We start from the raw sequence: 25,152 nt of genomic DNA on the forward strand, positions 1-25,152 counted from the left end.
ATTGAACCGGCTATTGACCTGTATATGCATACATTGTATCTTCAGTTAATATACATTGTATGTTGTCCCCGGCATGGGACCCTCGATCTTCAGTTGTTAATATTGGACTGTTGCTCCTCTGTTTCGATCTCTTGTGTTTCATTCGTAACGTTTCTTTCGCTGTGTAAAGACGTGTCTCACAACGTGCTTTTAGAGTTACCATTCTGATATAAATCTTATTTCGTATTTAATAATAGTGTGGTTTTCTTTAATACCCATACTCCCAATACAACTAAAACGTGAATGTGTCAAATGTTTTACTGTTAAATGTAAGAACCGAAAAGATCGCAGAATTTTCCACAGAATGCGACCAACCGATTGAAGAAGTGTTCGTTCGATCTGTAAATGATTGCGAACTTCGCGTGCAATTATCGCAATATAAATATTGTGAGAGACATCGCTCAGACATCACTATTCTTATCGTCGTGTGATAACCGCTATTTAGATAGGAAGTTTTTTAAATGCTCCAGTTACGAATAGCTCCAACTCAACTGTCCTGTGATCAGTTCAAATAGATCTGATAATCTCTGACTTCTAAACTCAGATTTATCTGGATGTCATTTTTCGTGACGATTTAAATGGATAGTACATGCTGAAATAGTCTAGTCTATCGTTCTACGAATGAACGATATATTTCGTCTCAACGTCTCGTTCATTTAAATAACCCGTATTCGTTGAAAACAATAAAAAATTGAAATTACTAGACGGTAGATTGTATTCATTTCTGACAAAAATGAATGAATGAATTGATAAAGCATTTGAGAATATTGTTACATTATTTCGATCTTAATAAGATTATTAAAAAAAAACTACGTTTCTAATTAGTTCTTGTTTCTTACAATTGACTCTTCAATATCATTACTAGACTCCGGAACTTTATGCGAAATAAAAATTGTTTTCATTAATTATTTATTTGTTTAGCTATCAGAGCTAACGTAACACTGCAACAAACAATAAAAAAGTGTGATCAAACAGTCTGCGAATGCAAGTGAATCACTCCTATCCGCGTAACTATGAATAGCACAAATAAAGAAACGCGTGTACCGATTTTTGTATAGGAATCCATCAAAAATGGATTTTGTCATAAATGCTCGATTAAAGTGCAGCTCACGGAGAAAATGAAAACAAATGGTGATAAAGTCAACATATAAATTATGTTGTACGGAAAAAGTGGATGAACTGTCCAAGAGAACGTCTTCAAGAATTACGAAACCAGTTATCCTCAATATGTAAGAAAAGAGAACGCAACCAAGAGACCTGGCGGAAGGAAAAACGTCGGAACGTCGCATAGCTCGGCGTCTTCGGTGCAGTTTTATTTGCGCGACATGGCGTGAGGTCATATTTATAAACGCAGTTGGAACAATGATGGAGAATCGTCGGGTAACTCCTCTAAAATTAGGCTACGTCGGGCAGCTTTCGAAATTCTCGCAGTAATTTCGAACTCTGGAAATACATCCCGTGTTCTCGCGATCGAAAAACATCGTAAGACCACCAGAGTTGCGATCACGACTTCGATGAACGTGTTTCGCGTTTATCTTCGCATCGAGTCGTTTACAGTACGAAAGTATAGCAAACAAACGATTCGTCGAAATGGACTGAAATTTTTCTTTTATAAATTCCTGGAGCAAGATTTGAATTTAATATCCTTAAGATTTCCAATTGCCTTTTACAAGCTCCTTCCTAACCACGGGTCAACGAAAAATCAATTTTTTCTTTTAATTTCGTATTTTTATCATCAGTATTTGTGCTACCATCCAGCGACTCCGCTCTACGGACGGCGCCCTTGTCTGTCAAAAACACTTAAAATCGCTCGTCTTTAAACACGCATAACTTTTAAACCAGTGAATTCCTCGCATTAAAACATCGATTTTTAGCATTTTCTCGTCAAGATCTATGGGAGTATATTTAAAAAAAAAGGTAAAAATTTATGGTCCCAGAAAGTGAAGATCCGCCATGTTAGTAAATTATTTTACAAAGACAAGGGTTGGAGAAATGCGAAGCTATTAAACAATTTTAACCCAGTGTCAGAATCCACGATTTAGCAATAGCTGTTGTCAAATTCGTTTCTATGGAAAATTCAGATCATACAAATTTGAATTTTAACCAGTGAAACTATTTCTAGAAACAGTATTCTAACAGTAATAACAGATTACTAGTAATAACAGTTCTAACAGATTCTCTAACAGTATGCCATGTTACTAATTGTAAGTACAACAGGTTCTTAACATCTTTTTTATCAATTTAAAAAATAATGTGTAACTAAAATTTGAAGGAGATCGCACTCTAGGAAATAATTACACACCCTTTATGAATATAAACACTAATTTTAGAACACCATGTACACCCAGCAATTTAAGTGAAGAAAAAAGTATCTTCGCAAGACATACAGAACAATTACCTACGTACTATAATGAGAGATATTACCTTCGACCGATGTTTCTTCGAGCAACGTAATTCGTAGTGCGAAATAAAGAGTGTCCAACGGCGTGGATCATTCTCGAAGCAACATCCGTTCTGATCGTGTACGTCTAATAATATAAATCGACAGAGGAGAAATGTAAATTAATGGGAAAAGTATAAAAAAAAAATAGCAGAGAATGTGTACATTCTTGTTGGCATTTGCATGAAGAGGACACCGTACGAGATTATCAGCTCCAATCGAATTACATACTGACCGCAGAGAGGCAACCAGTGAATTATATTTCTTGTTTGCGCGATGCCACGAACTCGAGGCATGCGTGCATGAACGAGCCCCATGGTTAAATATACACCTATATGCATGTAGGTGTACCGGGCTCGGTGGAAACCTTATTAATCTTATTTCATTCCTGCACCAGTCCGGAAGTCATTTGAGGTGGTCCGAGCTTGCGGCTCCCAGAATTCTCCTGGTCGTTTTGTTCCTCTGCTGCTTGTTACATAAAGAGATCGACAGAGTCTCTCTCTCTCTCTCTCTCTCTCTCTCTCTCTCTCTCTCTCTCTCTCTCTCTCTCTCGCACCGACACCCCGGACGAAAGTTAAACGTCCTGCTTGATCGCTTCTACAGATGCGAAATGAAATCCATGCGGGGCTTTAAATCGTATCAGTTCTGTCGTGCTGTCACTTTGGAAACTGCAGAGCTCTGTTTCTCTGCTGAGATGCTTTCGAACGTCTCAGAAGCACTCGCGTTCCCGTATTTATCGAACGGAACGGTTAATTGCAAACTGATAGCCGAATTATTCTCCCCATTTTAATCGTTTGATTCCCAAGCAGCGCGATCGCGCTGTTGAGATTTTGTGTCGAAAAGTCCCAGTACATTTGAACGCTATGGACAACTGACAGTGTACTCACACAGACTGTCGAAGTAACGCGCTCATCTTTACATGACATTGCTGTTTTTTTTTTTTAATGCTAACAATACAACACATTTTGTATTTCATTGTTATCTTCTCAGACGAGCGCCATCGCGCCGCTTGGCTTATCTTCGCAATCGATTAAGACAAGCGTTATCGCGCTAATAAACCGCAAACGGTTAATAATAAGAACGTAATGAAGGAGAGAAGGGAATGTGACCTTAAGTAAGAAACTTGACAAGAACCTTAAGAACATATTTCTTCCACATAAATCTTCCTCGACCCTGAACAACAATTTTAAAAATGAGAAAGAAGCATGGTTAAACGGGTTTGTCAATAGAAATTGACACTGGTCAACAGAAGAATGCACAATCTTTCCGAGCACCCGATACAGGAACGATTAAAAGAAATGACAAAATCGCAAGCATACTATGATTGCACTGTTACAGAAAATGATGTAATGTTATTAGTGATATTACACTCGGCTCGTTAGAATTACAGACACCGACACGTCACGATTGCTTAACAGCTCGATAAAATCCAGCGTTGAAGTCACACCTCTAAATATACGGACACGTTGCCTCGAATGAAAACGGAGGGGAGTCCTCGGGAATTATTATTACTGGAACGTGGCCCATTTTCTGATGCTTTTGTCGAGAAAATCTTCAAACTCTCAATTAACACATTCAGTGCCACAGCGGTCGTTTGGGGGTGACACAATTCTTTTTCTGAACTCGAACATTAATTTCTATAATGACGATCCATGTATGATCTAATGATCTATGTATGAAAAGCGATAATCTTAAAGGAGTTCTTGCACTGATAGAAATCTTAATTTCACAATCCCTGTTCGCTGAATCATTTGTGTGCTTCGATATTGTGGAATCTTTTAAAAAGATTGTTCACTTGCTTAAAGATTTCAATGGACTAATTATTTAATGTTACAGTTACTAAAAAATAACATACACCAACCTGTAGTCTTTATGCAAAATAAATCCGTAATATATGTCCTCCTTTTCTTCATAACTTTGATAAAGTACCGATATTTGAAGTACATATTTTTAAATAAACTTTACCTGCTCAATTTTGTCGAAAACACACAAAACCTGCATTAGAAGATTTCATAAATACAAGAACTACCAATAAATTTTATACTAACAAAATTCTATCAAGGTACATTTTAGTTAATTTTTTATATTATTAGTGAATTTTAAGATTTATTCACTTTGCTATGACGATTAAAAATCGTAGAAATCGCGCTGTTATAACGTGAACTGTTATAAAAATGTTATCAAGGATTTACATTACTGAAATTTATCTATATTTCATCTACCATAGCTGAGAAATGTTTAGTCACTTATATTATGAACAATGAAGAACATTTCTCCTAAATGAGATTGGAAATGACTTTATGATTCCGTGGAAAATAAGTCAAAAAATTGTAGAAGAATAAACTGTCGCGTCGTAAACATTTATTTTGTCTATTTCTTTCGAACACCGCAAACGCAATCAATGATCAAACATTTGTACGCGATAGTGTGGTTCGTTTTTAAATGGCCACGATTTTTCGAGCGAAGTGTGCCCAGTGATTCCAGAACGACAAACGCGCCAAAGGTCGTTGCAAATGCGACGAGTTCTTAAATTACAATGCCCGCAGCTTGCGATGATTCATCAAGCCTAACACGCCCGTCGTCGTGCAAGTAAACAACCGTGGGATATCGGACTCGTCGTATTTGGCGTTTTGTTAAATAAACGAAGAATTGTGGAACTCGAACGCATCTGTGTGTCACGGACCGTGTCCCGGGGGGGAGATAGAAGCGTTATTAATCATTCGTTATCGGTGAACTACGGATTTTATACTCCCGTGGGACAAACCGTCGTGCGAAACAGTGGCGGGATCATCGCCAATGAAATGATTTTTCTACAATAAACTCTTCTGCGATGCCTGTACGATAATTTAAATCCCCGTGTATTTGATGTATTGCAATAGCGACTTTCGAAACTATTGATAAAATTGTTTCTTTCTTCACAAGGAAACACATCGAAACCCTGACTGTGGATTTTACAGAACATGGGAGACGTCGATCAAATAGGATATTTAAATTTACGTTACATACATAAATGTTCTACATAAAATGTATGTAACTATTTTTAACACTAAACCTACCACCGCCGGTCAAACTGACCGGTTCCTGAATTTCTTTGATACTTACTGAAATTATAAAGATATTTTGTGTCGGAAATGATTAAATAAATATATTTAGTACAGCATGTATTATAATACGAATCGCACAAAATCCAAATAAATTCAATCTCGTCATTTGTATAAGACAACATGTATCAGTTACTTTTAAGGCTCGGTAGGTTTAGTGTTAATATACTAGTGTGGGATCAGGACCCCCAGATCAAAAGTATGTAGGAGATCGGCTACCACCAGTGAGGCCGGGGTTCGATTCCCGCGGCGGCGGTGCCCTCATTTTTCCTGAGATCCTACACTAGTATAACTGTAAATTGTTGATCTAAGCCCAATCCTCGGGTCCATGCTCTGACATCAACGGCGGATCCAGGGGGGTGGTCATGGGGGTCATGACCACCCCCTGAGCTGGTTCCAGGACTTTGGTGGACCACTAATTGAACATAATGATTTTATTTATATATTTTGTCACCATACAGATTTTATGTAATTACATAAAAAAAAAAAAAAAAAAATATGAAACCCGGTCGCCTAGGACCGCACCACGGCCGGCGGACCGGTGAGATAAAAAGACGATCGGAGTTTGTAATAAACAAAAGAAGGTGGCCCTGTGCCGGCGACCCGCGACGGTCAACGGGCGACAGTCAGTCTTTATAGCGTGGCTGAAAGCGAAAGACGTGTTCGGTTAATTTTTAGTTATTCCTACACCTTTATAAGTATTCTTAAAAATTGTAGCTGCAAATTCATTAATTTCAAGAAATGGTAAGTAATCAGTTTCTGTAAAACTACCTATATTATTATGTTTTTATGTACTTATAACTCATATGTTTACAAAAGTTTGTTGTCTGATGTGGGGTGTGAAATTTGCATGGTTTTGCTTTGTTTGTGAGGTAATGCGCCTGCGCCACCAGCCTGTACTATAGCGAATATATATTTAATATGTATTTGCAACAGTCTGTTGTCTGTTGTGGGGTGTGAAATTTGCATGGATTTGCTTGCAGGGTGATTCTAAGGGAAAAGGAGATGGTAGTGGTGGATTGAAACATTCATTAAAAAAAATAGATTCATTTTTCCCAAAGAAACCAAGGCTTGAGATTGCTTACTCGAAAAATTCACCTACAACAACTACAGATGAAAATAATTGTATTGCCGATGCTTCTGCTTCTACAGCTACATTGCCTACATTAACCATAGATGAAGAAAAAACATGCTCTCCTGTTACTAACGATATTCAGCCTACAATATGTACATCGACTTCTGATTCTGATCAGATAAAGACTTCACTTTCTCAACCAAAGTTTGCTTCAGATATTGCTTGTTATATAGGGGAAAATATAAATGATTCAACTAAAGCTATGTTGCTTGAAAAGCATTGGCAGCCTCCCCCTAATTATACTTTTCCGCATTGTGTTGTTAATAAAAAAGGAAAACAAACAAAAAAATATGCTCAGAAGTCTCACCTTGACAAGTTTCACTGGCTTGTTTTGTCGCATAAAGACCAGGGTCTTTACTGCAAGTACTGTGCTTTGTTTGTCGTAGCTCCTGGAGGTGGTGTACAGACAAAAACACCTTTATGTCGACTCGTAAAAGAACCATTAAAAGCTTTCGGTAATTTGCTAGGTGAAAATGGTCTTCTGCTAACACACCAGCGAAACAAATACCACGAATTAGCTGTCCAAGCAGGGAAGAACTTTTTATTGAGTTTTCATAAACCGGAAATTAACATAATGAACCAAGTAAATAGTCAAAGACTGAAACAAATAAATGAAAATAGAGAACGTTTGCGACCAATCGTAAAAACTATAATATTTTGTGGCCATCAAAATATATCGTTACGTGGCCATCGCGACGATGGTAAATTGCTGAACTATGACAGCGTAGTAGCCGATGAAGGGAATTTTAGAGCCCTTTTAAAATTCCGTATTGATTCTGGCGATATTGCATTGCAGCAACATTTAGAATCTTCAAAATCCAACGCCACGTACATCAGCAAGACTGTACAAAATGAGTTGATAGATGTTTGCGCAGAAATCATCCAGGAAAACATTTTACAGAATGTGCGGGAAGCTAAATATTTTTCAATTTTGTTCGATGAAACAACAGATATATCACATATCTCACAGCTGAGCCTATCATTCCGATATTTGCATGATGGCGTTATTAAGGAACATTTTGTGACTTTTTGTGATACCTACGATGTTCTTAGACGTGAAGACAACAATTCAGGTGACATAGAGCCTCGATTGACAGGTGTAGCTTTGGCGAAAATCGTTGAAAATCTGTGTACCAAATTTAACTTAGATTTATCTTGGTGTGTGGGTATTGGAACTGACAGCTGCTCGGTTATGGCATCAGATACAAAAGGTGCAGTGCAAGAATTGATGAAAATAGCCATTCATGCTAAACGTTGCCCGTGCAACAACCATGTGCTCAATAACTCATTGGCAAGATCATCCAAAGTAGTTTCCTGTCGCAATACATCTGGCACAATGAGAAAAGTTGTGGCATTTGCCAATGCATCCGCTAAGAGGCATGAAATTTTTAAAATAGAACTCGGAGCTGCCATGCAAGGTATTTGTGAGACACGTTGGGTAGAGAGGCATGATGGGCATCTTCAATTTCAAGGAGACAACTTAGTCAAAATTTGTAGCGCTTTGGAGAAGATTTCTGCTTGGCAAGACAATAAAACTGCCAATGATGCGCATTGCTTGCTGCAAACATTGCGCAGTTCTGACTTTATTATATCCTCCATCTGTTTAAGTGATGTATTAGGTGGGTACTTCCCTAAATTATTTTATTTCTTATTGTTTGGCAAATGAACTTATACGAGTATACTAAACCTACTTTAAAATTATGTTGTTGTTTTGTTAATATTTTATGCTACGAGTACATACCGTTTATATTAAGTTATAAATTCTTAGTTTATGCACTACAGTCACAGTCACTTACTTTTTATTTTTCAGGTACTACTGTATCTTTAAGCAGAATACTGCAATCGAACTCAATTGATTTAAAAAAAGCTACGGACGCTATTAATGATACTTTAAGTGTTTTACAAAATAAAAGAGAAAATGTGGACGTAATCTACCGACAGCTTTTTGAAGAGGCTAAAGAAGTAGCTGAGCAGCTAGATGTAGAAATTAAATGCCCCAGAATAGTATCAAAACAAATACATAGGGCCAATAACCAACCTGCTCAATCTGCTGAAGAGTATTTCCGCAGAGCTATATACATCCCTCTTCTAGATTCAATAATAAGTGATCTCCAGGACCGCCTGTCTCCTGATGTACTTAATTTGTTTCAGCTAAGCGTTTTCATGCCAAAAAGCGAATGTAGTAATGAAGACATTGAAACTGTGAAACAACTAGCTACCGACTATACATTATTACTAGATAACACTCCATTTTCTGTCATTGTAAATGAATATCGGCTGTGGATGGTGAAGTGGCAGGCGTGGCAGCGGAGCCAGGACATACCGCAGTCGATTTCTGATCTTATTTTAAATTGTGACATCGATATGTATCCTAATATAAGAAAATTTTTATGTATTATGGCTACACTACCTGTCAGTGTAGCGACAGCAGAAAGGTCTTTCTCTACGTTGCGCAGAATTAAATCGTGGCTAAGATCTTCAATGGTTGAAGATCGCCTAACCGGACTGGCACTTCTCCACATTCATAAAAACGTACCCATTGACGTAAATGACGTAATAACGCGTTTCGGGAGAAGACGTAAAAGAAAAATTGATTTTGTTATTTAAATATATGTATTTTGTCTGTTTCTATTTTGTTTGTTGGAAACCCTTGTCGTACCACCTCTTCACTTTTGCGGAGTTTTGCGTCATACCCCTCGACATACCTCTAGCTGTTATGACAAATCATTCACCACGGTTATGGAATATAAATAGGCTGCCTCATTCCGTGCGTGATAGTGCTTCTCTGAATGTCTTCAAGAGAAGATGGCAATATGTACGTGTATATGTACAAGTTATTATGTGTTAAGTTTTTCAAGTGTACAATAAAGAATAAATATTTTTAAGTACAGTACTTACGTACATTAATAAAATACCTACTTTTTACTTGTATCTATTGTTATCAAAATTAAATTATAAGTTCTTGACTTGACCACGACTATGTGACCCCCCCCTGGCGCCAAAGCTGGATCCGCCCTTGTCTGACATAGATCGCGTAGGGCTACGTTTTTCATACCGTCAATTAAACCACTAAATATTGTTCAAATTGTATCGTGTTTAGTATCATTTTAATCAGAAAAATGCCACGAATAAGTTGGAGAAAGTCCCATTACAAAATAATGAAAAACAAAGAAGTTTGGTAATTGGTTTGGTAATGGTTCACACCGATATACCCAACCCGGTGTCGAATTACACGGCATGTTTATACTTTAGATTGCTCGACGACCGAAACAGCTCGAGTTTCGCGGCCCCTCGCGAAGTATGCCCCCCCCCCACCCCACCCCAGTGGAAGGGATAGGCGAACTGACTAAGATCGTGTAGCTTCGTTCGGCTTACAAAGATCAGTACTTTACTGTACTACGAGAGTACATTTTTAATATTGCGAACAACAAATATGAACTTCCAAAAGAATCGGCCGCCTTTGATCGGCAAATCCAAAGCGAAAGCGTTTTACAAAGAGCTTTTGTTGAAAGAAGAACCCACCAAGAGAAAGACTGAAAAGGCTAAAAAAAAGTCAAAGAAAAAATCCATTTCTCTCACAGAAGCAGTCCGCGTAGAAAATTTATCGCCCTAAGGGATCTGCTCGCAGTGAAATGGCGAACGAAGAGGGTCCCGGGCGTGGAACAGGCGGAGCTGATTCGGCGAAACGTCGCGCGATAAAACAAATGTTTGTAAAAAACGAAATGAGATAGGATCGGATATGGCTGTCCCGTTCCGAGAAACGCGTCCGATCGTAGGATAGCGTCTTCACTCGCAATAAATGCCAGATGGAGATGCGACTTTAGAAAAAGTGAGAGCGAAAGGATCCGTTCCCCCAAAATCCCTCTTTCCGCGCAAACAACATCCTAACCAGGGCACTGGGGAGTTGATCGAAGCAGAAGGGAATGAATCGTTAACGAGAGGGTCGTAATCGAGATTAAGATTAATTGACAGCAAAAAGTCGGATGAATATTGACGGTCGACGGATGGACCGCATAATATTGTGACGCGTCGCCACTTTGTGTTGTGAATGTCTAGTAGCCCGTTTCATCGTAACGCTGACCCATAGACTCGAGCAAATTGCAGAGTCAATGTATACAAGGGTAAGAGACCCAATTACTGTAGGGATGCCAATCACTGTGCCAATTAACAAAAAAATTTAATATCTCTTTTTCAATATTCGTTATGCTTTAAAAATACGTATAATTAATATAGGCACATTAATTGACATTCCTACAGTAATTGGGTCCCTTACCCTAGCTGATGTGCACCATTGGATTGTCTTGAAAGTTCGTTTCGCGTCGACTAAAGTACACAATGCAAATTCAATCGAGTTTTTTAAGAAAGCAAAAATTGCGTGGCTATGTAGAAGGAAGCTTCGGAACTAACGAACCGTTAACGAGAACAGATGATCACGTTGTTTCTATATGCTCGTGTTATTGAACAATACTAAACATAAACTTTGTGACAATTGTTGGTGCGACCTAATAGCTGATGACTCGATGAATAAACAAAATTAATTTTTATTTTGCATGAACGTCCGCAGTCCAGTCATTGCGTTGCAGGTCTTTCAAATTTGTCCACTAATAACGAACATAATTGAGGTCGCCACGTTAGATGGTTCACCCGGTATAAAAGAGTCATCAATATGGATACCAAGGAGTTCGAAACCGAGACCGCCGGCTGCGAATGGAAGGCAGGGCTATTCGAAAGGTCGTAAACGCTAATCGGAGTAGGCTGGGTTTTCATAGTGGGCGTGAGTGAGAGGGAAACAAGAAGTTAGGGAACCGACGGGGGGCACGATAAATAAAGAGTGAACGACAGTGTTCGCCGTTACCGAATGCAATTAGGTCGAATTACGTCGAAACGGCCGGGAACGGGGCGAAAGTGAAATTTGATTAAGAGAAGTGAAGTGGATCGTGGCGGAGGGGAAAAGAAAGAGAGCGAGACAAGAGAGAAAGAGAAAAAAAGAGAGGAGAAGAGAAACGATTCGGGGCGATCGTACGGGTACGAAACGAGAGTGAAATCCTATCGATTGGATGAGCGCGAAACCTGATTAGAGAGGAATTAGACACGCGGGCACGCGACGCTATGGGGGGAGAAGCGGGAGCAGTACAAATGGCTCACAGATTTCCGCGAGCAAATCGTCGCACGATGGGAATTAAACGAATTCAGTGGCCAACAGTTTGTTTCTCGAGGTTTTCAAGAGGATCGTATTATTCACTTTGTCGAAAGAAAAATGTTCAATGTTAACGAGTGCAAAGATTTCAGAGTCGGTACAACACACAGTGCGTCGAGGATGCATGAAAATAAAAAATTCAACTTTCATATTGCTATTTAAAACCTTCATGAAAGTTTTTCTAGGTATCTATTACAAAGGTAATTATCGGACAGTGGATTTTTATGCATTTAAGAAGAAATTGGCTGGCTCAACTATATAACAATAAAAAATTTTAAAAATCTAAGAGTATTGTTAGGTTTTCAATGTAAACAGATGTTTTATTTAACTGCTGCTGCCCGCAATCGTTTCGAAAGATTTTTATTTTGCCTAAAGCATTCTAGATATTAACACTAGAACTACCACACCAGTCGAAATGACTGGTTTGACAACTTTATTTTAAAATTCCTGCTTTATGTTATATTTTTTCTCCGCAATGATGTAATGACTTTTGCAAAGATAGCTAAAGGAATAATATAATAAACTTTAATTTTGTTTCATTCGTTTAAAATAAAAGTAATTTTTTATCATGGCTACTTATACCGGTACCAGTCAATTTGACTGGTGTGAACTTATTGAACCGTATAGTATGAAGGGAAGGACCATAACAACCGACAATTTTTTTACAAGCTTGTCGCTGACATATAAATTATTAGCCAAAAGAACCACACTGGTTGGCACAATACGCGGAAACAAAAGAGAACTCACAAAAATTTGTAAAACGAAGAAGGATACCATGGCTCGCTTTTCGTCGCTGCTGTATCGATCAAATGAGATTACACTCACAATTTATAAAAGTAAGCCGAAGAAGAAGAAGAAAGTTTTTATCCCGAGCTCAAAACATAAAACCGTCAAAATTGGAAAAAGCGAAAAGGGCCAACCGGTGAAAAAGGGCAAACGGTTGAATTTTAGAATAAAACAAAATTTGAGGTAGATATAGCAGACCAAATGGCAAAAAAATATAGCGCGAAGTCGGGATCAAGAAGATGGCCACTTCAAGTATTTTTTAATATTTTAGATTTAGCTGGCATAAATGCCTAGATTTTGTATAAGGAAACCACAGGTGAGCAGATATCCAGAAAAGATTTTACGTTTCAATTAGCGGATAGAACAAAGAGCATCCGACATCCAAAGTACGTCAAAGAACTCACCTTATTCGCGCAAATGGTGTCGGATAGGGTACTGTAATAATAATAATAAGACTACCACCATTTGCAATCTTTGTGAACAATATGTATGCGGAAAATGCACACAGAAGAAACTGTACGTTTGTAAGAACTGTGACGAATGATAACTTTTGTACCTAATGATTTAAGTTATAATTGTATTTTATTTATTCTATTACGTTTGTTATTATTATTATATTATTATATTATAATTCTTATATTTACCAATGCAAATTTATTTTAATATTCTTATTAAAAATATAGTTATTATATAGTTTTTGATGATCTCAGAACATGTAGTTCCTTTTGTTCCTTTTGGTTTTGGTAGAGATAGCTACACTAACGAGCAAAACAGAGTCTACACTACAAAAGGATTAAAAGTGCGATTTTAAGTCGAAAATCGTGAAAAAAACGGCAATTTTTCCACTTTTAAGCGTTTATAACTCGTAAACGAATTAACCAATATCGGTGAAATTTTCAGCATGGATATAATTTATTCAAGCGAATCAAACACATTTTTTAAATTTTCAATACAGGCTCAGATAAAAAGAGCTAAAAAACCAACTTTTACTATTTCTTTTGCGATTCCGACCAATTCAAATTTTGTTCAAAAATATGTTACACCTCGTCTAATAAACTACTTAATCCTTCTAACTTCTCAATAAGATTCAAGTCGTTTGATCTAATTTTTAAATTAAGTTATGTTGCTTCAAATAGTGTAGACTCAGTTTTGCTCGTTAGTGTACGTCTCAACTGTCGGTGGTTCTAGTGTTAAAACCAATAAACAAGTATGCCCGGATGCTTCACCTGCAAAATTTCTATTAAAATTCATTTACCAATTGTGCTAGTATGTTTGTTTTATAAAAGTGAAAAACTTTTCATTATCTCCGTATAGAGTATGTTATCGGAGATATATGTACTAGTTATTTTGATGTCTGTTATTTCCAGTTTCTTGAGATCAAATTAACAACGTAAATTTACACGCTACCGAAGGTCTAAACGCACTGCGCAGCGTATCGATGTCGAGTCCTAGGGGTCAACGTGTTACAAGTTCTACATTTTTGGTCAGTGAAACACCGATTGTTCCCAGTGGGCGAGACGTGGGTCGCCGATGAAAGCGGAATTAAGAAGCGTCGGCGAATAAAACCGAATGGGATGATCGAGGGAGTGGGTGGAAAGAGCGCAGCAGGACTGGCAGCTGTGTCCGTCGACTCCGGCCGCCATTACGAAACCCTCCTATCCCCGGTATCACTGACCTCGTTGCTTCCAGTCGCCGAAGAGAAACATACCACGGAACAGATTCACGGGCGTCTAGAAAGGCCCCGTTTGTTTACGAATCGCGGATAGAACGATCCGAACCCGAGGAGACGACGGCCGGGCACAACCGTCGGTGATTCTCGGCTTCCGGTCGGCGAATCGAAACACGGCGCGGGCAAATTGTTCCGAATTTAAACGAAACGTTCGCGGAACCGTGAATGCGAAAATTGAGCCGGTAATTGCGCTTCAACCGATCCACGTTAGAAATAACAAACGAAGGGAACACGCCGACTGTTTTCACAACGGTATTTTTCAACCGATTTCGTAGTTTTCCACTGTTTGCTTCGCGGAACAAATGTTTCTGTACGAAACTCGAGAAACTCCGTTCCGCAAATTGATCAATGCGCGAAAATCTTGAGCGAGCGACGATATTCGTTGGTAGCAGACTACAGATTTTTATACAAAATTATTATTCAAAGTGTTATCTTCGTCTCGACTAATGCGGTTTCATTTATTATACCGGTCTTGTTATATTTTAACTGCATCACGTCCATAGTCTAATTATTAGGTGGTTGTTACGAGGTTGTTACAAGTTGTGAACGAATGAATATGAATCTTTCATTGTGATAGATTCTCTCATAAAAACAACCTAAAAGGGAACATTGTTCTGTTCTACTACAGGATTCTTCGCGGTAAAATGAATCTAGTAGTGTTTTATACGTTTGAAGAGATTATCCATACATAATCGATCCACGATCTAATAAATTATGTAATAGTGAGCAAATGTCAGGCATCGTTTTAACGAAGTAATAATTATACGATAAGAAGTTATATGTTTCGTAAGAAATATCTTGTACTTGAAATGAGTGGAATGTTTATGCCATGAAGCATGAGTATCTGGTTTCATATAATGTATCATTTATTCGAGAATATTTATTTAGATAACGATTTTCCGTATCTCGGGCACGTGTATTGCAACACGCTCTTCTTTCTGTTGTAGTTTCGATCAAATAAGATATTTATTACATAACGTATGTTCGTCTGTGACTTTTGTTTTTATAAACTATCTTCATAAAATGTTAATTTACTACGTAAACATCAATGAACCATTGATTAAACGATAGAAACATAACTATATAAGTTTTCACTGCATCAATTATAAAATGTAAGTAATTAATAAACAACAGGTTTTATGCATTCATGACAAAAATGAGTGTACAGAAAAGCAATAAAAAGATTAGAATAATTTAAGTGTGTTAACGTAATACTCTCACCGTTCTAAAATTATTAAAACAAAAAAGGGAATTCCTAAATGGCTAGACAATTTTTAATTTGCATGAAAATCCGCAGTCTAGTAACGAGGAGGCAAGACATTTTTCTACAAGAACACCTATCAAGTCTAGCTATGTGAAAAACAGATATCCCATTACGACAAAATCAACTTTCCCAGAAGACCATCCTTTTCACTCCCGCCAAATAAACATAACAACAAAAGATACTTTCTAGTGGCGTTGAGAAGTAATTAGGAGCACACAGCAATTATACAACCACGTGTAAACAAGAAATCTCGCTTTCGTAAAATAATCGTTGACCAATTACGTCCAGAACAACTGTAAACTCTCAGAGTGAAAGATTCACAACTAGTTCGGGCAGAAACTCGACGACAATTCGTCGTATGCAGAGGTATGTCGCGCACAGATGTCCCTCGTAATACGGTAATTACGTAAGAGATTACGGTATTCGAGCTGCTTTGCGTGTAATAAATCAGCCTAGTCGGCATAGTCTGACGTTAAACAAATATTTTTCGTTCCTCGAGTCTGCTGCGCGCGCGCGGCCGATTAACCGGAGGCGCAAGGATTCGAAAATTCGTTCCCGCGTTTCACGAAAGACAAACGTCGAAGTCGTAGGAGCTGTGTAAACCGTGTGATTCAGTTCTGTGTGCCAGCACGAAACCGTGTAAACAATCGGCCGAGGTCAAAGTCAACGGTATATCGACGCGAGGCGCGGTAATCCGGGCGAGAAAATCGAACCGGCTACCGATTCGATCGATTTTCCCGAGGACGATTCATAAAGAGAGGTGTTGTTCGCGCGGAGGACGACGACTCACCTGATGTTGGAGGAGGTTCGCTGCACGTCCCCTGCGGTCCTCCTGCCGATGTCCGTTTTTGATTGAACGTCCGTGGCGACATTGTCTTCCTTCTGCCTATCCTCTTCCGGCGGATGCAACGGAATGATGATATAATCCGGCTCCTTTTTGGTCTGTTCGTCGTGCACCTTGCCGCGATTCACTTGGACGTGCGCGTCACTCTTTTTTTGCACCTCGGACCGCGGCACTTTCGATCTACCACTGAACCGTAGCCTGGAGAACCTCTGCAGGAACCCGCCTAGGCCACCCTTCTTCCTCTCCTCCTTGACCGTGGGGATCCCGGAGGACGCGTCCACCACCATGTTCCTCTGGTACCTGACCGGGGTGGTGTCCTTTTTCGTTGTCGCGGGGATGACGGACCGTTTGGTGGTCGCCACCGGCACCGACATCCTCGTCGCCTCTTCAGCTACCCTAACCTTCGTTGCCGCAGCCGCTGCTGCTGCTGCTGCTGCTGCTGCTGCCGCCGCCGCCGCAGTTGTTGTTGCCGCCGCGTTCTCCTCGTGACGTTTGTCGCGATCACCGCGATGATTCGTATCAACTACCACGGCCACCGCTGGATTCCCACTCCGTTCACTGGGCTCCAGCACGTCGGTATTGCTGCTACTTGGTGGGGGGGAAAGAACACCGTGGACACTGTGTCCCCTCGCTGCTTCCTCTGCTGCCACCACCTCCTCCGTATGCTTTTGCTCTTGCTCTCTCTTCTCGTTCTCTTTCCTTTCCCCGACGATCCCCTTCTCCCTCGCCGCTTCCTCCTCCTCCTCCTCCTCTTTCTCCGTAACCTTCTTCGCGGAAGCCTCTTTCTCCGCGGCCTGCTTTTCCACCACGACCCTCCAGAGTCGTTCTCCAGCGTTCTGAGAGCCGCGAGCAGCCTCGTCGATGACTTCCGCCAGCTCTTCGTCACCCTCCTCGAGCCGCTTTTCAAGATAAAAGTCGGCTATGCATGATTTCTTCGAGTCGCTCGTCTCGTCCATGGTGCGTAGATCGGTGTCATGGTGTTCGGGGGACTTCAGTGGCGAAGCCTCCGTCTCGTGTACTAGGTCAGGGGGTTGTTGGTCATGGGGCTCCCGAACGTTTATTGCTTCGCACGGTACGCCCCCCTCCAGGCTGGAAGTTCCTATGGGTTTGGTCTCCAAGCAGGGGAAATCTATCTCGTCGTCTACTATGGGGTGTCCACTACGATCTTTTCCATAGGCTGAAAATGGATCCGAGTTTTTTTTTATCTGGCTCAAGATAGACTCGTCCTCCTGCTTCTTGATCCGGTCGCCCAGTTGGTTGATCGGCACCCTGGTGAACGGGCCTTTCGAGAACTGCGAGAATATGTCCTCCGTTGATTTCGAGTAGGTTTTTGTGTCCTGATACGGCTCGTGGCTGTTGAGATTCGACGTCGAGCTGCTGCTCATCTGTTGCACCATGTCGATAACCCTGAGCCGAGGGGATCGTTTCGACGCGTGCTCCTCTAGCTCGTCGCACGCGTCCATTCGTTGAAAAGCACCCTTCGACGATTGTACAGCCTTTATGTAGTCACACTGTTGAGCCAGCTCGTAGCTGGCGTTGTTCAACACGCGTCGTCTTCCGCCGAAACCACTTCTCGGCGACTTTGGGGGTTGTTCGTTGTCGTTGGCAGTCTCCTTGCGAACCCGGTTCGATCGGAAGTTTCTCTCGTCGATCTCGAACTGCTGGGCGAGCTCGTAGCTGGCGTTGTTCTTCACCCTGTGGGTTCGCAGTCTACCGGATAGAGTCCTCTGAACACCGTCCATGTTCTTGCCGTTTAAGACTGTACCGGCTTCCTCGACCTCGCGCTTGAACTGCCTGATCGCTTCGTCAACCGCGCCGATGTCGTTCTCCATGACGAGCGCCATGTCCAGTACGCAGTTCCCGCGATCCTGAGTCTTCACCGTCGAGGTGACTTGCTGCTTCATTTCTCGCTGATTCGAGCAGTGATCGCCCACGCACTCCTCCTCGTCCGCCAAGTTCTCTTCTTCCGTGTCCTCTAGCTTGCCGTCGGCCATCGCGTTCTGTGCAGCTTGCGTTCTCACCGATGACATCAGGGAGTTTTTCAACTGCTGCCCGGTGTTCTCCTCCGTGCTGTCGCCGTTTTGTTGGATCCCCTCTGTGCTGTCCAGCAGCTTCTTCTCGTGCACCTTCGCGATCTCCGCCATTTCGTGGTCGTCCGAGCTCACTTCAGGGTACTCGGGCTCATCGTACGTCGAAGAAAAGCCGCAGAGATTCAAGTCGACGGGCACGCTCGCTACCCTGGTGTAGTTCTCGAATAGGTTCGACGTGGAGACGAGAGACGTTGCCCTTGAAGATGTGCGCGCTGCCAACGACCGTGGACCGTGTGCGGACTCGTCGACGCTGCTAGGCAGACTGGGCGCGCTTTGAGATTTATCCGTGAATCTAAAATTAAAGCACTCCTCCTTGCTCCACCCTTGACGCTGGTGGTGCTGGTGCTGCCGCAGCTCGTGGCGATCGTATTCGTCGTACCGAGGATTCTGATCCTGCGATGGAGGCGACTGCTTCTGCTGCGGCTGCTGATGATGGTGGTGATGGTGATGATGGTGATGATGATGATGATGATCGGCAACCATGCTGCCGCGACCGTGCGCCATACCGCCGGCTATATTTAACCTGGTCTGAAGCAGACGAAACGAACTCGACACAGTCGCCTGGCCAGACTTCAGGTCCAACAGCGCGTCCCTCTTCGACTCGACGCCGATCTCTCGCAAATCAATCGTGTTCCTGTAGTCCACGGAGGTCGCGTAGTTGCACATCGGGTCGCCAAATACCATCAATCGATCCTCGATCTCCGAGCCCACGCGATTGTCCTTCAACAGTCGATCTTCCTCATCGCCGAGGTCTTCCTCGTCGTCGTCGTCCTCGTACTCGTCGTCTTCGTGCCAGAAATCCCTGATCCGGCCGACAGAAAAATTATTTCATCGCTTGTTGCGAGTTGAAATTATACCGTGTCTCGCAAACACATTTGTACACGCGGACGATATTTATCCAATTTCATTTTGTCGAACTTTTACTATGACTTTTGTGCAATATTACTATTACTTTCAGCAATATTGTTTTATATAATAACGCTATTAATGGACCCATAAAATTCAATTGAATAGATTTAACCCAGTGGGTCGAACGCCGAACTTGGTAATTTTTAACTTGCCTTCATAAACTAACACACAAGCAACCTAACCATTCTACGCTTATTTTAAAACAAAATAAAGCATTTTATTTTGCACTGCAATTAAATTATAAAGCAAGGGGTTAATTAGTGTGTATGAATATTTTCTGTGAGTCATGTACGAAAAAAAATGGGGAAGAATTTATTTCAAAAGATATTAAAGCACAGAAGAGACGGAACGAATGGAAAATTTAAATTTGTATTTGTTTACACGTGTCCTTTTTTTAATAGTTTGCTACATAACACTTCGTGTAGAAGCTATATAAAATAGAAATGATTTATTTCATGTTCTCAAAAACACAATTAATCAATTTTGGAAATATAACATTCCTATAATTAAACAATAAAGAAATAGAAATAAATAAATAAGAGAACAGCTGGATTGAAGTGACCACGCCTCTCGTTGTGAAAATATTAAAAATAAATTAATCGTTCTCTGAATACCACAGGACGAATCATAATCATTTTGCAAATTCTAATTCCGAACAAGGAAGTGTACGGGAATGATCTACCAAAAAGAAAATAACTATAATAGCGAAATTCGAATGTATTCGTGAATGTAATTTCAGATCTTCTCGAAATTAAAAGTAAAAGTCAAGGAGGTCTATTCAGGGTTGCGATTGCGATAACTTGGCCAAAAAACGAGGGTCACGTAGCAAGCTTTGATACTGACAGTTGTTGCCAAGAAAATTTAAAGACCTCTGTTCGACGGTTGCCGAATCTCATTTATCTTTTTGCAGCAACATTCGAACCAACAAATGAAAAATGACACGACATTTAATCTATGCGAGTAGATTCCATTATTCGTTTCTGGAAAATTTCATCGCAAAAACTTCACCTGTCACAAGCTTGCGCACCTGCCAAATATTACAACTGCGACAATAGTGGCATGTTGCAATCAATTGATGCGGGACAGTTACCGGCAACGGAACATGCAATACGAAATCCCGAAAACATGGCATACATTGTGAAATCAAAGCTCGACATCAATTTAATTTAAAGAATACATATAAATTAATAAAATACGAAATTATTTATAGGGTGGATGTTGAAGTTTATGGAGAGACATAATTTCAGTATTAACCCTTTGCACTCGAAGCTATTTTAACTCCAAAACGAAATATTTCTTCCGACCTAGAATATTTCTCTTCTATATATTCTTCTTCGTGTTATACATACGAAAATGGTGCAATCTTCTCGTACAATACTGAAGTCTTTAGTAATTTATTAAATACAAACAAATTTAAAAAGATAAAAAATATTTTGAATAATGATACAGCAATTTTCAGCGGCGCCTTATAGTCGCCATTCGAGTGCCAAGGGTTAACAATGTTGAGCAGTTCCTCGGCGACCTATCGTCCCGAAAGGAAAAGTTTGTAGAATATCAATGCTTTTCCGACACATTTTCGGAATTTTGCTGTGTATTTCACCGTCTAAACGAAGAGTACCTTGGACGATGGCCATTTCTGCGTATCCTGGACAAGTCCGAGTTACGTTTCAGGTACAAAGGTGCGAATCCATTGGTCAACCCGCTGGGTCCGAACTCGTCATCCTTCTGACAAGTGTCCAGACTCTCGAAGCTGCGGTAGGGTCTGATCCGCGAGAAGTGATCGACATTCCCGAAACCGTTAGGCAGGACCTTCTCGTAGTCCTGTTCGAGGCTGTCCGGGGATGTATTCTCTGGATGAGAAGCGTTCGAACGGTTCGAATATTCCAGAGAATCGAAGCTGTAGCTGGACGGCGACAGGGTAGCGCAAGTCCTCTCCAACGACTCGAATTGCAGGAGGGAACTCGACCTCGAAGACGCGGAGGACCTCGAGGACCTCGGCGAGGCTGGATAGTCCTCGAAGGTCACCTGGTGATCGCGGTCGGTCCCGTTGTTCCTGCGTCGTCGCTTTTTTGGCACGACGGAGTTGCATTCGCTGCCGCTGCCATCTGTAACAGAATTACCAGAGAGAGTGTGTATTATGAGGGGATTTTGTTAACATTTTTCTATTTTAACCTCTCAAGTGACGTTTTCTGTTTTTGTTTTTTGTTCTTTCACAGTATATGTAAGAAAAAATAAATTGTTTCGAATACTGCGAGAAAAAAGTCGTTCTCTCTCTCTCTCTCTCTCTCTCTCTCTCTCTCACACACACACACACACACACACACACACCCTCACAGAGCGGTAGGATAAAAATCGAGCGAAACAGCGAAGCGTGGAAAAGAAAGGGCAAGAACAGCCTGTAAATTAAGATCGCTAACGAGGCGATTACGATGTCGTGCTCGAGAGGAACACGGTGAAACGTGTCATTCGGATCGAGTGGCGTTATCGCGGCTCGTGTCGTCGATCACGTGTCGAACGACGGTCACGAATCCGGCATGACAGAGGCAGGCTAGTCAGGCTAGTCAGGCAACCGGTGACCGCATAACGCTGTAAGCATCGCTTCCGGTTGAATGAACCATGGCTTCCTGACAGCCGTCGCCGGGAGCAGCAGACGCGTAAACCTGATAGCGGGTGCGCGGTACGCGAGGATTGGACGGCCCCCTCGGCCGAAGACCCACTTCCGTGACTCGACTGCGTAAACTGGGCCGCGGACGAGGCAATCTTCAAACAACCACGGCTTTTCACCGAGTTTCTAATGCCGCCAGGAATGATAACACGACCCGAACGAACACCCACACGGATTATTCAGGGTGTCATCTAATTGGTCATCCCGGAAGTGACGCGACGTCACAGCAACGCCACGTTTCAATGAATCGTGACAAATTTGTTTTCTGCTTAGACCATAGATTTTGAGCATTTATTCGGGCACCCGAAATGTTGGGTAGCCGAACCTCGGGTCAGGTCGGGATCCCGAATGTTCGGATGCCCGAAAATTGAAAAGCGTCATACTGAAACGATTACTCGAACTCAACTGTACCCAACTGCAGCTTCGGGTATCCGAACATTGCAAGTTTTCGGGATCAATATGCAATTTCGAAAATGCGAATACTTTCAACTCATACTTGTAAAATTCAGTGTAGAATGTAGACCGCCAAGTACTCGTAGAAAAGGAATTAAAATAACGAATCTCATTAACCACTCGGATGGCGGAACATTCTACACAATTGATTAGAAATATTTACTGCTTTGTGTATCCATTCTTTTAAACATATTTTTTGAAGTACTTCTTGTAGACACAGAGAGTATTCCTGTTGTCTTTAATGTAACTGTTGTTCAGTTCATTCAATCGCCAGGAACTGAGTTTTGATAATCTGAGTCAAAATAGACCCAGGCTCTAACGTCAAAATTTTAGTAGCTATGAACGTATCGTTAAGCGAATCAATCATTAAATTCTTATTGAAATCAGCTACGTATTGGTTCTGCGAGCAGTATCGAAAACACATAAATTAGTTGAAACGTAAATTTGGTGTGGTAGTAACCAAACAAAATTATTTTTTTACTGCTGGATGTATCCGCAATTAAAGATGTATTCGTGAGAATTAAGAAAGAAGAATGAAGGAATATTTAGTGAAAGTTTCCAGTTTCTATTGTTTGGAGAGCGGTATTGAATTCAAATTCGGCATGCTTGGAATTCCCGCGGGTTCAAAAGGTGTAATTGAATTCACTCCGCGACGTGTTGCCCTATCAGTTTATTTTCGCGTGATCACATGCACGTGGAATTCAACGACTAGTCCATGGTAATCCTATATGAATCACATTGAAGGTGATCTAATATTAGATGCAACGGAAAAGAATCGCGCGTACGTTCGCACTGCAGGGATATAAGAAGACATTCCGCTGTCGATTGTTAGACAAAAAAATAATTTGCGAATTTGTATGACCTCTTATAAACCCCGTCGACGTTGCATAACATTCCCTAAATGCATATCCTTTTACAACGTGAACAAAATGCGTAATTCTATAACAAAAATTACTCATTTCTTCTTATGAAATTACTATTTTCAAAAACATAAAATAAACTTTCTTCACTTCACGCGAAGACTTCCGGAAAAAAAAAACAAAATTTTAAAATTATCGAGCAGATACATGTATATTCAACTTACTGTTAAAAATCTAAAAATCTAGAATAGACATATTTTGTTCTGCAACAATTTTGAGAAAAATTGATCTCGCATGATATTCCGATATGTTCAAAAATTACTTTAATTCGATAGCACTATCCTTAAACTATTTTCTCCGAATAGATCATTTAAAAATTTCAAAAATCAACAAAAAATAATTTTAACTCATAAAAGTAACCTGTAAAATATTATAATGAAAATAGAAGACTCGATGAAAATAGTAAATTTTCTATTTATATAAAAAGAGTCTTTCGAAACAGGTGACCAACTGTTAATTTCGATAAAATCTACTAAAAAGTTCATTTGCACAAGTTACAGTAACTGCAGATGAATCGCTTTTGATAGATTTGAAACTAGCTGCTAATTAAGCTAGTTTCATTAATATAGCTGACGCAAAAGGAGTATTAACGAACTTGTTAAACACAAAAGATTCACCTTAGATGCGATCGTTAATTACTGTAATAAGTTACTTTAATCCGTCGCGGAGTAAAATCATGTGCTCGAGCAATCAGTTATTCATGGTTTTTCCCGCTGAAGACCGATTTGATCAAAAGCCACGTGTAAAAACAGCTTATTAACACGTTCACTATCCCATACATAAAATTTCGTTTTCTCTTTGCGCTTGCCTTATTCGTGTATCGCGTTTACTATACAGATTTAGCACATGTTTTATTAAACTCCATATGAAACATTCCTGAAAAACGAGCGTAATTTTTGTTAATTTTCTGTTAAACATTGTAAAGTCCGTGCAGATGAATTTCAGAGATACAGAGTACGTTTGATATCGGTTCTACAATACTAATTTAGTTAGAAAAAATTATGTGTTGTATACATGTAAATGTCGAATTTTGCTAAAATTTATGAGTTATAATCGTTCAATAAATTTTAGCTATAACTGCCAAATCAGACATAATAGCTCGCTAAATTGCACATGACAATATTATCAACTTATAAAATTATTAACTATTATTAACTTTTCGATATTACGGGTATACCATATGTATGATTCAACTATAACACTGTCCAACAAAATTAAACTTTTTTCGAGTTTTGCAATACCTGTTGGGTGATTCTTATACACTTTGTCGCCCTAAAACCGAATCTGAAAGTAGAATTGCTCCATCACGCAACGTTTTCGAAAAATTTTGGTTTTTGTAAAAATGCCCGATTTTGATACGAAACGACGTGTTACGCAAAAACTAAACTAATAACGCCAATCATTTGCGCCAATCAATTCCAGCATTAATCTTTCATCAAGATATTTCAACAATGGAAAAACGTTACAAAGGAAAAGACTTATGTGCGGATGCTTGCTGATTACTGCTGGACACTTATTATTGAAAATCGGGATACCAGGAACAAACGTCAAGCAAGGCGGAAACATTTTTAATTTGTTTA

General features: G+C 40.3%; 2 protein-coding genes across 13 annotated transcripts in view; one reads left to right on the forward strand and one right to left on the reverse strand.

Annotated features, from left to right (window-relative positions):
• Window positions 1-25,152, reverse strand: part of LOC143363127 (uncharacterized) — a 180,816-nt gene that overhangs the window by 117,343 nt on the left and 38,321 nt on the right. For all 12 annotated transcript variants that reach the window (XM_076803747.1, XM_076803739.1, XM_076803745.1 and 9 more), the window contains 2 exons: window positions 21,153-21,639; window positions 16,482-19,427 (listed from right to left, as the gene is read on the reverse strand). In XM_076803747.1, coding sequence (XP_076659862.1) covers window positions 16,482-19,309 — 2,828 coding nt within the window. In that variant the 5' untranslated portion in view covers window positions 19,310-19,427; window positions 21,153-21,639. The remainder of the gene's footprint in view (window positions 1-16,481; window positions 19,428-21,152; window positions 21,640-25,152) is intronic.
• Window positions 6,079-9,724, forward strand: LOC143365698 (52 kDa repressor of the inhibitor of the protein kinase-like). The gene is made up of 3 exons (XM_076806104.1): window positions 6,079-6,121; window positions 6,517-8,334; window positions 8,526-9,724. Exons 1-3 carry the CDS (start codon window positions 6,079-6,081, stop codon window positions 9,320-9,322), a joined length of 2,658 nt encoding a protein of 885 aa, XP_076662219.1. The 3' UTR covers window positions 9,323-9,724.

Source organism: Halictus rubicundus, chromosome 2, assembly GCF_050948215.1.
Source record: "Halictus rubicundus isolate RS-2024b chromosome 2, iyHalRubi1_principal, whole genome shotgun sequence".
Taxonomy (NCBI): Eukaryota; Metazoa; Arthropoda; class Insecta; order Hymenoptera; family Halictidae; genus Halictus; species Halictus rubicundus.